At 31.0% G+C, this 16,692-nt stretch overlaps 3 protein-coding genes across 7 annotated transcripts; all 3 read left to right on the forward strand.

Moving 5' to 3' along the window:
• The first annotated feature begins 2,092 nt into the window (after positions 1-2,092).
• LOC124936648 lies at positions 2,093-7,528 on the forward strand. Of its 4 annotated transcripts, none has more exons than XM_047477164.1 (14): positions 2,093-2,317; positions 2,467-2,552; positions 2,670-2,889; positions 2,983-3,112; positions 3,214-3,316; positions 3,883-4,006; positions 4,408-4,482; positions 4,918-4,956; positions 5,104-5,184; positions 5,299-5,346; positions 5,436-5,486; positions 5,575-5,643; positions 5,865-6,113; positions 6,979-7,528. In XM_047477164.1, the coding sequence occupies exons 3-14, from the start codon at positions 2,740-2,742 to the stop codon at positions 7,216-7,218; spliced, it is 1,359 nt and encodes a 452-aa protein (XP_047333120.1). In that variant the 5' UTR covers positions 2,093-2,317; positions 2,467-2,552; positions 2,670-2,739; the 3' UTR covers positions 7,219-7,528. The 4 variants fall into 4 exon arrangements, with proteins under 4 accessions (XP_047333120.1, XP_047333118.1, XP_047333121.1 ...); XM_047477162.1 differs by having other exon boundaries at positions 2,093-2,292; XM_047477165.1 differs by lacking the exon at positions 2,467-2,552.
• Positions 7,529-8,382: 854 nt separating this feature from the next.
• On the forward strand, positions 8,383-12,473 carry LOC124934176 (MLO-like protein 13). 2 transcript variants are annotated; one of them, XM_047474662.1, is made up of 14 exons: positions 8,383-8,657; positions 9,122-9,179; positions 9,289-9,515; positions 10,155-10,271; positions 10,448-10,508; positions 10,617-10,711; positions 10,795-10,869; positions 10,943-11,031; positions 11,121-11,170; positions 11,303-11,343; positions 11,444-11,653; positions 11,729-11,796; positions 11,887-11,947; positions 12,104-12,473. In XM_047474662.1, exons 3-14 carry the CDS (start codon positions 9,294-9,296, stop codon positions 12,329-12,331), a joined length of 1,317 nt encoding a protein of 438 aa, XP_047330618.1. In that variant the 5' UTR covers positions 8,383-8,657; positions 9,122-9,179; positions 9,289-9,293; the 3' UTR covers positions 12,332-12,473. The 2 variants fall into 2 exon arrangements, with proteins under 2 accessions (XP_047330618.1, XP_047330617.1); XM_047474661.1 differs by lacking the exon at positions 8,383-8,657 and adding an exon at positions 8,756-8,911.
• Positions 12,474-13,621: 1,148 nt separating this feature from the next.
• LOC124936534 (glutathione S-transferase zeta class-like) lies at positions 13,622-15,748 on the forward strand. The gene is made up of 10 exons (XM_047477041.1): positions 13,622-13,770; positions 13,853-13,949; positions 14,051-14,107; positions 14,217-14,302; positions 14,370-14,444; positions 14,522-14,575; positions 14,664-14,739; positions 14,866-14,927; positions 15,185-15,244; positions 15,414-15,748. The coding sequence occupies exons 1-10, from the start codon at positions 13,768-13,770 to the stop codon at positions 15,519-15,521; spliced, it is 678 nt and encodes a 225-aa protein (XP_047332997.1). The 5' UTR covers positions 13,622-13,767; the 3' UTR covers positions 15,522-15,748.
• The last annotated feature ends 944 nt before the right edge of the window (positions 15,749-16,692 follow it).

Raw genomic sequence — 16,692 nt, forward strand, 5'->3', positions numbered from 1 at the left:
TATTTGTAATGTGGATCTTTTGTGCTACTTTGTATTGTCAAAATTTTTATTTTATGAAATCAATTATATTACTTTAAATTTTAAATTTACGAAATTAACATGATTCACGTTAATGTTTTCATTTTAATATATAAAAAAAATGAATGTGAATCGAATTCGAAATAGAGAAGACTCTTGTCATTTGAACTACTTGAATCGGTTAATTTGAAATCATTATTTATAGTGTGAATCTTTTGTGGTATTTTACATTGTCAAATTTTATTTTTATGAAACCATTTATTTCATTTTAAGTAAAACGCTTTTAGTGAGAATAATCTTTAGTTTTTAATTTATTAAACACAACACTTACTATTTAAAATATTTTTAAGAAAAAATGTAAATAAATATTTTTTAATGTGAAATATATTATAAGTAATTACATATTCATCATGCTGTAGAAAAATATCTTAATTGCATTTTTATTAAAATAAAAATTAAAAAAGAAAAGAAAAAGAATAGGTAAAATTATAATTTAATATTATTTGGGAGAAAAAGTAATTAAATAGATGATTGTACATCAACCAGATTCCATAGTACATCATTTATGTTCCCTCATAAATTCCTATATTATCATTATGTCCATTGGACCTAAGTTTATAAAGAAAAAAAAAACAATTAGTTCTTTATTTAGTTAAATATTATTGCACCTATGTTGAGAATTTGATAGTGATATTGAAAATATATATAAATATTACTATTTATTTTTTAAATAAATAATAAAATTTTAAATTTTTAAAATTTGTTTTAAGCTTACCGCTAGGGTAACTCATTTAAAAAAATAAAAATAAAATTTTGTATCTAAAAGTACAAATGTAACGAATTTAATCTCCACTAAAAACGTTTTAAATCATATAACAAAATATAGATAGATCAAAATGTTAAAATATTTCTTACTTATAAACATATTTTCGCTAACAACTCAGGGTTAACATCTAAATATATCTAAATTGTTATACCGGCTTAATTTGAACATTTAATCGATCGAATATAAAGTTTTGATATGATAAAAACGATATATTAGAATCGGATAAATGATTAAGTATATTAGATAAAATTGTTTAATTTTACTATTTATTTGTTATTAAAATAACAAATATAATAATTATTTTGAACTCATCACTAAGATAACTCAGGTAACAAAAGTTGTGTCTAAAATACCGAATATCAAGTATTCAATCCTCATTAAAATAGTCTAGGATAATATATATAGTTTAAATGCTAAGAGTCTTACTTACTTTTAAAAAAAAATACATATTTTCATCTAATCCGTTGAACATTGGGTAGAATAAAAGGTTTTAATATGATAAAAACTGATATATTATGGTCGATATATTAGTTAAAATTGTTTAATAAAAAGCCTAATTTGATCTTTCATCTTTATTTAATAAGAATTTTTGTTTGAAATATTTAATATGATATTGTTATTATAGTTAATTTTTGTTTGATTAAATCTAAAAAATAAAAATAAAAATAAAAAATACATATTTTTTTTCTAAACTCACCACTAAGCAAGTATCTATTATAACAAAGGTCGTGTCTAAAATATCAAATGTCACAATTTAATTCCACTAAAAACATTTTAAGTTAGAGTAAAAAATCTAACAAAAATATATACAGATAGATTAAATGTTAATGATATTTCATACTTGTCAAACATATTTTCAATAAAAACTCGATATTAACCTCAAAATCTATCTAAACCATTAGAGAGACCCAATTTGAATTTAACTAAACATTCGATCCATCTTAGTTACAATTCTTTAATTAAAAATAAAGAATTGAAATTATTGTACGAAGTTGTTATTAAACCTAGAAAAATGATTCAACCAATTTCAAGATGATCCCTATTAAGGACACTCTTATTTAAAACGATTTTTTTCCGAAAAAACCCGAGTGAAAAACAAAAAAATATAGTTGTTAAAATCAATCATAGATTTGAAAAGAATTAAATAATATATAGAATAAAACAAATACAGTTAATGGACAAATGGAGCAAAATATGGGTTTTACCCAAATTACAGTAGCAACCAGATTTTCCAAACCGACTTGAATTTGGTGGATTCGGGTCTGAATTACCTCTCTTCTTCATGCCCTCAATTTCTCTGCTTTCATCTCCTTCCTTTCGCCATTTTCACCATTCACAAGAACCTCTTCTTTCATTTCTATTACTTCTCTCTTTCGTTTCCGTTTCAGAAATACAGAAACTCCATACTTTCTATTCATTTCCCGGATCTGGTTATCCCTTCTGTCTTAGTAAGCAACAACCCTCTTTCTCTCTGTACGTTTTCGTAACATTTCTATTTGTATAATCATCTTCTTCCTTCATATTTACGTTTGCACGATTAGGGTTCGAATATTTTAGGGTTTCAAGACACTTTTTGTCTGAAATTCATGAATAGTAATATTCTAGGGTTTTTTTTTTAACAGTTGGGTTGTCATCAAAACTCACTAATTTTGCAATGGGGATGTTAATATGGAGTGTAAAATGAGGGGTTTACGTCCAGTTTTGTTGGGTATGTAGAAATTTAGTTGATATTCAAATTCAAGCTCAGTGATTTTTCATTGAAGTTGTTAATTTCTGTAAGTTGAATTATTATGGCCGGTTGAGTTGTTGATTTTGTATTACACAGTGTCATTTCAAATGTTCTTGCCAATGCTGACTTGAAAGAAGAAACAGAGGATAGTTTTTGATGAGCTGATATGAGTAGACTTTCATTTAGGCCTCGTCCACTTGATATTCACAAGAAGCTTCCCATTGTAAAATCCTTTAAGGATTTTGAGGATGATGAAACACCTGCATCCACCCGTAATTCGTATTTCCATCGCATTGTTGCTGAGGCTGATATCGAGGTGTTGTTTTCCAACAATTTCATACTGTTTATTAATTGGATTTTGCACATCATGCCTAACTTTTGGAACTTTGAATTTTTTTTTTATCTTCAGGTGCAGCATGTCACGACCAAGAAAGTTCTCTCTGAAATACCAACTCCACAGTTCAATATTGTAGATACTTATGAAAGAGATTATTCCCGCACATTTAATCAACCGAATTCATACTTACGAGCAAGGGGAGGTTTGTGAACTAAGAAGATTCTTTCTTGTTTCTTAATTGATAACTAATATATATTCGTGTCAGTTTATATTGAAGATCACGGTTTTCTGATTATTCCCCAGCTCGATCTGAGATTGGAGAGTTTGTCGAGTATGACTTGGACAATGAAGATGAGGATTGGCTTGAAGAGCTCAACAAGGAGAAGAAGCTTCTTTCTCCAGAAATGTAATGATGTCCTTTTGTATATTTTGCTTAATATTTATTTTTAATTAAAGCTGCAGACACATCTTCCTTGCCACTTATTTATTATGTTATTTTTATAAGGCATTGCCTTGTATATTAATTACACCAAACGGCACTTACAAAGTAAAATTGCACAAAAAATAAAATAAAAGGGGGAAATATGTAGCACGCTTTAAGATTCTTATTGACGATGCAGAACTGTTGTGTTGGTCATCGTTTGATGATTCAAATCATTTGCGGTCTCAATGAAAATTTCTGAGATTGAAAAGTTCATACCCTTGAATCTATTCTTTATTTTTATAGTTTTGATATATAATTCCATCCTGAATAGGTTTCTAATTTCCGTTATGCATGCGGCATGCCTTTGGTGACACATTAGGATAGAAGCACATGAAAAATCAAATTGACAATACTTTTACTCTGTATATCTGTTTGGATGTTTTAAACAGCTTCATTTGTGTAGTTAATTGTCATTACAAGAAGCAGAATGATATGTTTTAAGATGTATTTAACTCCATGGCTGGTCTGATATGTCATTGTTCATCCAGGTTTGAACTGATTATGTTCAAACTAGAGGTGTTCGATCATAAGGCGAGGGAGAGAGCAGGGATTATAACACCAACCTTTGGATCTCCAATTCTTGCACTTCTCCAATTTGATTCAGCTTTTGAGGTGACAGTTATTTCCTTGCTGTAGTACAATACGAGCATCAAATTGGAATTGCAAAAATTTATGCGGAAGCCTTTTTAAATCCTCATAATTATTCTACAAGATTAATTGCATCTGGACTTCTAAATTCCTTAGCTATTTTAGCCTGTGGTCAAATATCTATAAATAATCATGTATTTGAATCGACTCAGATAAGCCTAATGCATTGGTCCTATTTCTATTTGTGGAGCTGGAAATCTGTATTTCATTTGCCTAAATAACTTTATTAACTTGGCATTTGTAGAATCGTTTTTGCAATTTTGTTAAATTCATAAAACAAAGGGTATTGCTGCCTTTTCCATCTTAAGGGTCTTTCTTTATTTATCAGAATATACTGATTGCTCAATTGTTTCCTTGTATTCTAGGCACTTCAAGCTCTTCCAAACATCTCAGTGAGATATGGAGTTTTCCAATCTATTTATAGTTACTGGAAAGAGAAGGTCTGTCTAAATTGTTGTTCACTTATACAGATTCATTTTCAGTTCTTATTTTTTGTGCTCGAATATTGGTCATAAATTATGCAGAACCTATTTGCTTATTTTCCCAGAAACTTGTTATTATCATTTTCATTTGTCTATTCATAATTGTATTGCTAGAAATTCTTTTAAATTTCACAAAACCTTTTATTTCCATTTGTTTTCTCTAGCTCCCTTGTGCTTGTTTCGATGTTGATTTGGCACATATATAAGAAGAAGCTTTCAAAAGTTAATGGATAAAATTAAAGGGAAACAAACCCAGGCTCCTCTTGTTAAAGATTTCCAGACACATAAGAGCCTATTTGGAATCTTTTTCTTTTATTCTGTTAAAAGATTTAGCTCATTTTTCTCTATGATATGATTTCTAGTTAACGTTCGTGTTCTTATTCTCCATGCCAGCGTGAGCGGTGGCAGAAGCCAGTTTTGCGTCGTTTACAGGTTCGTTTATTTTCCCCTATTTTATGAGAGTTACTTCCGAGAATTCTTAGCAATGCCTTATAATGAAGTTATTTCAACAAAATCAAAATTTCCATCTCCACTTATGTTGGTAGAATGAGTACTTGTTTAATTGCCCTTGTTTTGCAGCCCCCTCCACCAGTTAACGATACAAACCCTTACAATGTTTTCAGACCACGGGAGAAAGCACACAGACTACACACAAGAAGGGTACGTATTCACTCACTTGGTGTTTATTTCTGTTGCTCTGACAAATCTTGAAGTATAAGGGTTGATCATATCTGTTAGATGTTTTGATTGTAAAATTCTTATTATATATGTTAGATGCAAAGGAGAGAGAACAATGTGCAGTCCTTTGAGAAGCTTAGGCAGGTAAGTCCAAATGTCTTGTTCTTATTTTCTCTTCTTCGTTTGACTATTGCCATCTGCTGATGTTACATGTTTAAAATTGTCTATTTCAGGTCAGGCGGAATCTTGACCAAGCCAAGATCTTATTGGATGCTCTGATCAAGGTGATTTTATTTCTCATTGGTGGAATATGGAAACTTTATTGTTCTCCGTGTTTGACAAATCGTTTGCTTGCATGGACACCTTATGTAGAGGGAAGAAAAGAAACGAGAAGTTATGGAGAGTGAAGTAAGCCTTCAGAGAATTCAAATGAAGTACAAGGTATGCAAGAGGGTAGTGTCTGGCTGTAAAAATCAATAGTTAAAGGGTGGATTTCAAAATTGTCGAATACTTTTAAGTGGTTATTTATGAGTTTACTCTTAATTAGAGCTTCAGATGGCATTGCCATGACTTGAATTATTTATGTGATATCAAAATCAAGAAGTAGTTCATATCTGTATAGGTATTGTAGTTGATCACTATGTTGATTTTTGTTCTTCCAGGATGAAGCTGAGCTTCTAGAAGATAGCTTAGGTTTGCCTGGTTTTCCTTCCTTCAATGGAAAATTCGTTTCAAGTGAGGAGGAACTTGTGGACTCCGATGACATTGCAAATAGTCTTTCACATGGACGACACTTAGCTGCACTTACACCATCTTTCACAAACTCTAAGTCAGTTATGGTTTCGGGTGAAAGCACAAAGCAGAATTTAAGGCATCGAAATGGTGGCCGTGGAGGATGGCTTAAAAATCTGGTGCGTTTTTTGCTCCATTTTATTTTTTTATATTCTTGTTTCACACATCTAAGTCTCTTACAAGAAAATCTAAATTATGAGGGTAACTCAAGTGGAAAGAGTCTTGCCTAAAAGACAAAAGGTCTTAAAGGTCTTAGGTTTGATTCCCACCAAGAACACCCTTATTTAAGTGGGATGTCATGGATCGAAAATGAAAAGGAATAAGACCGGGAAGGGGGAGATTAGAGGGTTTAGACTTGCAATTATCTAAAACTATTTTATTTCATATCATGCATAATCCTATACAAGTCTATCTATCACCTATTTATTCACCTCACTAATCAAGAATATCAATTGTACCCCGTCTAACTTGTGCACTCTATTAATAGACTAACTAATACTTCGGAGACTACTTCACATATTATATCGTCAAGAACAATCCCCTTCTATACCCCTGACCTTACATGTTACAAAGAGCTCGGAATATTGTTGCATGTTGGATAAGGCTCATTTGGAAACATCATTTTGGTTAGATTTATCATCCTCAACGTGGATTCAGATTGGATTACTTTTGGAAACGTGATATTTCTGAACTTAGTATGATTCAGATAAGATTACATTTGGATATGTGATATTTGATGGAAAGGTAGATTATTTGGGTTAAATGTCTAAAATATCGTTTGTAGTTAATAATTTAAAATGTTATGGAAATTATAGTACGGGTATATTAGTATTTAGCTGATGATTGATGAAAAACAAGGCCTTAGTGTGACACAAATTTAGAAAGATATCGACAGTTTCTCTATGAAATCCTGATTCAAATTCAGATTCAGAAACTAAAGTGTTTATCTTATTATTTATATATATGACTATGGTTTGAATGCAGGATCCACTTGAGCCAGTATTACTATTTACTAAACCGTTAGATCCAGAAAAAATGGCTGGTGTGGGCATTATACCGCCAACAAATCCATCTTCGACAGGAGCTAGCCCTAGCGCGTCATTAAACTTCCGTGGTAGGATTGGGCGAGGTGGAAGAATGATATTCGACAGATGGAATCCGAGTAATCATACACCGATTGACTTTGGGGATTCTCTATATGCATTGCCAAGAAAACGCCCTTAAAGATGAAATGACTTGAATTGGAGATATAAGCATTTGCATTCCTGGAATGAACCTGCTTTTATTGTTTTGTGGAGAACTCGATGAAAAGAAGAAAAAAAATTCCAGGATTTGCGAGATTGTATCAAGAACTCAAAAGCATTTTATACAAGAAAAAAGAAAAAGAAATTTGCAGCTTCAAATTGGCCTTTGGATGTAGAATTATTCAGTTGTGAAAGTCCCTTTCCTTCTGTCTATGTGAAGTAGTTTAGGATAATGCCTTTGTACAATTATTTTCTATAACTAAATGAAGATCTCTTTCTCTTTGTTTCAACTTTAAAACACTATTCATTCTTTTTCTTTTCTTAATTTATTAATTTAGTTATTATGTCTATCCTTTATATATAAATTGATCAAATAAAAAATTAAAATATAACGAAGTTATGATTTGAGTAACAAAGTTATAGTGAGTAACAAAGTTATAGCGAAAGTAAGATCATAAAGACTGAAATGGTGAATTTTTGTTTTTGAACATGACCAAGAGATTTTTTTTTTTTTCTGAAAAATGACCTCGAAAAATTTGTCCTAACATGAATTTTTTTTCGAGAGAATTTTTTATTTGTTTTTTTTTCAGGAAAATTGTCCACAAATGCCAGGCTGCTTATCATCTATACTAAATAAATTAGACAATAATTTAAATCAAAATTTATTCTTTTTTTTAATTACATAAATTATATAAAACTCATGAAATTTATTCAATTTAAGAAATTCTTAACTGAACAAAGAAACAGTTATGTTTTTTTTTTAATTTGTGACATTTGTTATTTTAAAAATCATACTAAAATAATATTAGTTATATATTATAATAATAATTATTTGTATATATATTTAATCTAAAAATAATAATAGCTAAATGCCACTTAAAAAATATTATAATTACAAAATTAATTATGTGGATTTATTTATTTGAATAAATTATAATTTTTTAAAATTTGTAAATACAAATTCAATTTATTTACCCGTAAATTCGTATAAAATTAAAATAATTTATAAAATCATGAAATATTAAAATGATAATTAATTTAAAATATGAGTTTATTTATTTTTTTATAACAGTATTTAAACTGTATAGTGAAAGAAAATAAAAATAGTATCTTTCTCTACCTCCATGCGGCTGCGATTCTTGTTTCTGCTAGAAGGTGTGGAAGTGTAATCCTTTGGGCACAGTTTGAATGAAGACGATTGATAGTTATCTTCGATCGAAGACTTGTGTTTCTTCTATCTGTGAAAAAATTGATTCATTTCGTCTTCAAATTGGTGTTGGATAGACCATGTTCAACAATTTGCAATCAAAAACTGTAATTTGATCGAGAAGACAGCTAGGGAATGGCGGCAAGGTTCATTGATAACGTTTTATTCTTTCCTTGGTTTCTCTATTACTCTTCCCATTACTTCCCCTTTCGGTATGCTATTATTCCTTACCCCAAACACTATCCTTTCTTTCTTGCTTGCTTGCATATATTCTTATTGTCACTTATGTTTCATTATACATTGTCTATTGTGATTGTGGCTAATGGGTATTCTCTAAACTGCTCTTAAAATGGCTGAGGAGTCTCGTTCTCTTGAGTTCACACCAACTTGGGTGGTTGCTTTTATCTGTTCTGTCATTGTCTTCATTTCTCTTCTTGCTGAACGTGGTCTTCACCGACTTGGAAAGGTTTTAATTTGGGAAACTTCCAGTTTGTGTGATTCTTCTTAACACTACTATTTGTGTTTTATAAGCTTATTTTGCATTCATGGTTTGGATTATTTGAAATGGGTTGATATGTACAGAACTAAAGAGTCTTTGTTGGTTATCATATCTATCTTGATCTGGATTCGGATGAGGAACTGTCAATAATTGATTTGTAATTTTGAATTTGTCTAGCTGTTCAAACACAAGGATCAGACTGCTCTATTTGATGCATTGCAAAAGTTGAAGGAAGGTTATAATGATCATATATTTCCTTCTTCTTCTTATTCTTCCCCATTAGATTTGGTTGTATTTGGAAACATAAATACTAACTTGCCTCCCCTTGTGTGTTCTAATGGCAGAACTTATGCTTCTAGGGTTTATATCCCTCCTCCTGACAGTCTTCCAAGGTCTAATAGGCAAAATGTGTCTTCCAACTCATTTTGCATCTTATATGTTACCATGCAAGATGGAATCTACTTCTGCGAGTGCTTCTGAGCCAGAGCATATGCAATATTTTAAGGAAACAATGTCAAATGGAAGGAGGCTTTTATCCACAGGTGGTGGCGGTGCTTATTGTGCGAATAAGGTATGCTTTTGCATTTTCTTTTTAGAGATCTAGATTTGTAGAAAAGATGTAGATGAGAATGACCCTAAGCCTTTAAAGGAGATAAAACCAGATTTAATACTATTTCATTCATTCCTCCAAATGATATATCATATTACGACTGTTATATAATGGTCAAGGATCAAACTCGTGGGCTGCAATCAAGGTTGTGAAAATCGATATTTTAGTCGAAACGTAAAATCTTAAGGATTTACCAAATATTTAAATATAAGACAAAATGATATAAAAAGTCTTGTATGTCTAATTATTTAAAATTTCAATATAAATTATTCTGCAATTTTTCTACAATATGGTGCATATACTGCGGTGTTTATAACACAAACAGTTAGGTGTAGGTGCTGATTTGACTTAAGTTCATTTCATAATTGTTATTTTAAAACAATTTAAACCCCTGAAAATTATTCAAATTATTATAAGGGTAAAATGATCTTTAAATACTTTCTCTATATTTGATCATATCAGGTACTTAAAATTAAGATGTTTTCAATTGGTCAAGACACTTAACTAGTTTGACAGTCAAAGTTCATTATCTATCATTCAACACTTAAATTTCAGTTTTATCGAACGGACTCTAAGAGTCAATTGTGTTATTTATGTTAGGGAAAAGTTCCTCTAATGTCGCTTGAAGCATTACACCAACTGCACATCTTTATCTTTGTACTGGCTGTAGTCCACATGATCTTCTGTGCAAGCACCATGGTTCTAGGAGGACTGAAGGTATCATCATGGTTTCTTTCTTTTTTTGAAAAAAGTCCATGCATAGTATGAAAGTGAACAAATATTTCTATTATCATGGTTTCTCAAATGAACTAAATTGGACAATGTATTATTGAGCCTTGAATGAAGATGAGTTGATCTTAAGATTACCCTCTGGTGTCCTCAATCTTATGTAGATAAATGAATGGAAGAAATGGGAGGACTCTGTTAGAAGTGAGATAGTCAAGAAGCGACCTGGTGTGTTGTTCAATTTATATTAGTTATCTATGGGTCGAACCAGCGACCCTTCGCTTGAAGCAAACACTAACCATAAATTCACATTATTTGACTGACTGTTCTGCATAGGCCACGGTCATCATGACATTTTTCATCATCATCAACTTTTTAAACAACGTGCAACTGGTGGATATTGGAGAAGGGCGGCTGTTGTCAGTTATCTGGTAAATTTCTCTCATCTTATATTCCTAATTAGGTTTCCCATGTATAGTAAGTAGAGTTTGATAATAATTGGCTCGTTTTGCAGAGGGCGTTCTTCAAACAATTCAAAGGTTCAGTCACTCAATCAGACTACATTGCTTTACGATCAGGATTTATAAAGGTTGATGATTCCTTTGCTGTTTATTCTTTATTTTATCAAAACCAAGCTGCTAATTCATATGTTTTCATTTCAGACACATTGTCCTGGAAAGCCAGATTTTGATTTTCACAAGTATATCCTACGTACTCTTGAAATCGATTTTAAGAAAATTGTTGGCATCAGGTAAATCTGTTGAATATTACATATGATTGATATATTTGATTTGATAAATTCTTCTGATTATTATTAGTATTTACTACTTTATTAATCAGCTGGTACCTGTGGCTTTTTGTTGTGCTGTTTTTGCTGGTGAACTTGGCTGGTAACTTCTGATCTTCAATAGTGTAAATATAAAATTTCAGATAAGAAACTGAATTGAAACTTTGTATTATTTCAGACTAAATATTAAATTTTAATACAAACTAAACTGTAAAATCTGTTCATTGAATTTCAGGATGGCATACATACTTCTGGCTGGCGTTTTTGCCCCTTGTTGTAAGTAAACTTACCTTAGGTTCTTCGTTAGTGCAGTTTTTGTTTTTCTTTTATGAAGAATCACTTCTAAAAGTTATGAGCCTGCCTGCTCTAATGGCAGCTTGTGCTTCTTGTGGGAGCCAAACTTGAACACATCATATCACGCTTAGCTGGAGAAGTTGCGGAGAAGAAACCGGGGGATCAAGAAGCACAACAAGTAAAACCTTCCAATGATCATTTCTGGTTTGGAAGACCCAAACTCATCATCTATCTGATTCATTTCATTTTGTTCCAAAATTCTTTTGAGATGGCCTTCATTTTCTGGATCTGGGTATGCAATTATTTTTTCATTATGGGTTTTTCTTTTCCAAAACATTTCATTTTCAATATTTATTCTATTTGCCAGGCCACATATGGTTTTAACTCCTGCATGATGGAGAATTTAGGTTTCACAATTCCAAGACTTGTTATAGGGTAATGTTATTCGTTTCCATTTTTTTTTTCAAAATTTTCTTTTTGGTATTTTATTCATGCAATTCTGGTGTCTGGATTTTTGTTTTACAGGGTGATTGTTCAATTGCTCTGCAGTTACAGCACATTACCCTTATATGCCCTTGTTACTCAGGTGAACTTTTTAAGGATAAAAGGGCATGCAAACTTTCTTAAAAGATGCAAATATGTACATCAATTCCTTTTAATAAAAAAAACATGAAAATGTCAATAGTTAACCACTATTTGTTCTCAATCTTCCCATTCTCACTGTTTTTTCTCGAATGTTTAGATGGGCAGCATGTTCAAGCAGGGAATATTCGATGAATATGTGCACGATCTGATCTCCAAATGGAGATCTGGCGCAAGCAGAGCTGACACAGACAGCATTAATAGAATGATAAGAGAACCGATTGAAGATAATCAAATTATCGAGCAAATTCATCATCCTGACTCGGTTGAAAGAAATCTTGCTACAACATCAGTGATTGAGCTTTCTTATCCTAACCCTAATACTTAAATCTCATTCATGTGAGCTTTTAATCATTTAAATGCTCCTTGGCCACAACAACCTATAATGTCATTCAATTAATATGTTATTGCGATAAGACTCTGAAATGGATTCGCGTTCAACTATTGTTTGTTTCTTTATGATTTTTCAATGTAAACATTGTTAACGTGATAAAAATATAAATAACTGTAGCAAGCCTAACAAGTCTAACTTGAATGTCATTATCTCTATAATTAGTTAACTCGTCCCAAAACAAACCTAAACCTTTAAGAAGATGAAGAAAATTTTATACACAAAAATAGAAAAAATTTATGTACAAATAGCCTAAGATGTTTGGTAAAGTACTATAATCTACAATTGTCTGAAAAATAACTTCCAATATAGGAATGATTTCGCCCTCTCAAATATAAATTGAAGTTATAAACATGAGTTTATACTAACTTTCTTAATATAAATACTAATTATTACTCAATTCATATAAAACTATTATTATTCTTAAACACTTATAATACATAAAAGTTTATAAAGTAATAATTTTTTTCATCTTATTTAAGCTCGACATGAACTTTACATAAATCCGTCCTTTAATGTAATATAATTTTAAAAATATAATTCTGGAATATAAAAAAAGAGTAAATAAGTAACCAATGATATATTGTGTTGAACTCAGTTTAAAATTTATTGAAGTTAATTGAGTTAAACAAATCACCATTAACAGTTATTGGTTAATGTGGTGCAAAATCGTTGGGTTAAAAAAAATAGATTCATATTTTACTTGAAAAAAAAATGAGATTATTTGACAACAGTAATAAGCCCAACAAAATTTTAAGTAACCACCCTTACGGAGATTAAGATGGCCAACACCGTCATTTCTACATGACATGATGCGCGTGGATCCTTTTTACGAGATAAAAAAGAAGTAAGATTTTTTAGGATGTATTTAGTCATCTTTTTTTTAATTTTTAAAATATATGTTAATCGGTTTGTCCCGAATTTATAGTGTTATTATTTCTTTAGTTTGTAAGATGTTTGTTCGGTTTCTCTTTACTTAATTGAGTATAGAGGTAGATTATTTCTTTATAAAAAGAAAAGAAAATGATATATAAAATAATCATAAAAATTATAATATAACCAAATTCTTTTTTATATATATATGAAAAGAATAAAAAAATATAAATTTATAAATAAAATTATTTATTTTAAAATATAAATACATATTTATCCATAGAGTTAAAACTTAAAAGTTATAAAGGTACTATAAATATAAATTCAAATGAAAGCATGACTCAGCTTGTAAGCTGTACGTGGCGTGGCGGGAGCGGTGCAGAAGAAGCCATGCCATTTTATCATCGTTCTTATAATCAATCGGAGGCTTCTATAAGAAGATTGTTATAGCCGGAGGAAGTAATCAAGTTTCTTATCCCGACGATCTCATTTGGACGGCAATGGTTCGTTTCCTCTTCTTCTTCTTTTTCTTCTGCATATTATACTTTTGTTTTGCCTAAAGTAAGCATGATTACCGATTCTTAGGCGAGTTCCGGCGCGACGGAGGTGAAGAAGTTGAAGTTGTATTCCTACTGGCGAAGCTCTTGCTCTTTCCGTGTTCGAATCGCTCTCAACTTGAAAGGTTTTTTTCTCCTTTACGCCTCAATTAAGTTGGACTACACTTCTCACTTGCTTATCTTCTGCTAAACAAAAAACCTAATAAATGATTTAAACTATGAACAGGTCTCGATTACGAATATTTGTCCGTTGATTTACTCAAAGGAGATAATCACGATCCCGGTGAGTTTCACGGCGTTTTTGATTACTGATTTATACTGGTTTCATGTAGAATTAATTCTATGATGAACCCATGTGTTGATTCTGATAATTATCTGATTCTTATCTATAGAGTTTAAGAAAGTTAATCCAATTGGTTATGTGCCTGCTCTGATTGATGAGGATGTACTCATTGCAGACAGTTTGGCAATAATACTGGTGAGTGAGTCTTGTAGATTATTTGTTCTTGTAGATTATTTACATATCCATTTTCATTTGTTGACAGTATCTTGAGGAGAAATATCCTCAACATCATCCTTTGTTGCCAAGGGATCTTAAGAAGAAAGCGATTAACTATCAGGTGATTGATCAGGTTTTGCTTAAGACATTCTTTTGAATCTTTTGATACTCATGCATGGTTAGTTAACTAAATGACAGGCTGCAAATATTATTGGATCAAGCATCCAGCCTCATCAGAATCTATCTGTTCTGGTTTGTTTTGCTGAAATTTTATATTTTGATTGCATTACTCTAACTAAGTTGATATTTCTTGTTTATTTTTCCTACTATTATGGTGTAGAAATTTATTGAGGAAAAAATTGGTCCTTATGATAAGGTTCCTTGGGTTCAAAGCCAAATTGAGAAAGGCTTCTCAGGTAAATTTACCTTAACTTTCCAACTTCTGATTTTGAATTAGATGAAACATTTTCATCTTTTTTATGCTGTGGAAATGAAATCCTGGTAGTGGGAGCTTAATTTTATATATCATTGTAATTTCACAGCTGTTGAGAAGGTATTACATGAGCATGCAGGAAAATATGCAACTGGAGATGAAGTTTGCTTGGTTTGTTTCTGCAATCATAACTCATCTTGGTTTTTTTTTTTCAAAAAACCCATTTTCATATCACTTAATATTACATTTCAACCATCAAATAATCCCCCAAAACTCACTTTTTCATGAAACAAGATTTACATTGCATAACCTAGATTTTTTTTCAAATAACCAACCCCACATCAAACAATCTCTTAACAACAAATATACATTTGACATAAATTTGTGGCTTCTACATTCTGAAATATGGAGTGGCTGCATCGATGCAGGCCGATGTTTATCTAGCTCCTCAGATACATACAGCTATCGACAGATTCGAAATGGATATGGTATTTATTCCTTCCCCTCTTGTTTTTTGTTCTGACCTAGATTCTTACAGATCAAAATATTTACAAACTTAGAATTAAATATAGAATTTCATAGGTTTTCATTCAGTGTATGATTTTAGAAGAATATTATCAATCGTTATGTACTAACAGCTTTAAGGAAACATGGCAGAGCAAGTTCCCCCTTCTGTCTAAGTTGTATGAAGCTTACATGGAGCTACCTGCTTTCGTCAATGCTTTGCCAAAAAATCAGCCAGATGCCCCTCCTCCTCAGTGTTAAGGGAAACAGGTAATCATCAACCTTAATCAACTGTCTCAAGAGCACTTTTCCTTTTCCAATAATACTAAACCTAATAAACAAATGAGCCAATGTTAGGGTTTGTTCATATATAGGGTTATTTGAAAATAATCTTGTTTCATGAGAAACTGTATTATTTTTGTCAAAATATCCTTGTATAGTTGTATTCTGTATTACTTAATTTAAAAATAGTTGAATAATAAATCTAATAATATATAAAAGTGTTGTGCAAATCTAGTCATTGTTCTAACTTGACATTTCTTTAACAAGCATATATAGTAGATATACACAAAAGAATTACTGCCCCAAGAAATTACATTCCTCTTTATCTTCTTCTTCTTTGGCTTCATATTAGACAATTCACTCAGCTTACCAAAACCATCTAATTCCTTTAAGCTGCTCGGTTAACTCGACATAGTTTTCTAAGCTTGGCGACAATGGCCATTTCCTACGTCAACACTCTCATCCATCGGACGCCTTATAAGTTCATTTTTGTCCCACATTTTTTAGCTTTTAACCTTCTTTTACTATTTTTTATATGAACACAAATAAAAATGATTGAATCTTACATAATCATAGTTCATTATGCAAGTTTTTTGTTTCATTGGCAGTGGGTTCAATCTCCGTACTTTAAAACTTAGGTATATTACATCTCTTTAACTCGAGTTTTATGATGGAAGTGTAGGTTTTTAAATTATTTAGCCAAGAATATGGTAGTTGGAAATAACTAACCACATAAGCCTATTTGGAAACATTTTTTAGACATAGGTTTTTGGTTTTAGTGTTTTTAGAATTTTATTGTTACAGAATCATCGAGATACAACCAAATAAAAGAAGATTAGAGCGAAAACGTGTTTTAAATGGGCTCATAATCTTTTAACATATTGGATTTGAGTTGTTTTATATATAATTAACAATAATAGATAAGATAATATAGAAAATAGTTGTGAAGACTTTTCAATTCATGAGTTAGTAAATAGAGAGTTGAAAGTGAAAGAAATAATAGGAAGAAAAAAGTGAATTGTATTATATACTCTATGTATCATCATCGGACCAATAAGATCTCTTCTCTCCTTCTCTATAAATGAGTGCACATTTCTACCTCTTTCTCACCACATTTATGTTTTACTAACTATATTCAAATAAACTATGA

This window comes from Impatiens glandulifera, chromosome 4, assembly GCF_907164915.1.
Source record: "Impatiens glandulifera chromosome 4, dImpGla2.1, whole genome shotgun sequence".
NCBI lineage: Eukaryota > Viridiplantae > Streptophyta > Magnoliopsida > Ericales > Balsaminaceae > Impatiens > Impatiens glandulifera.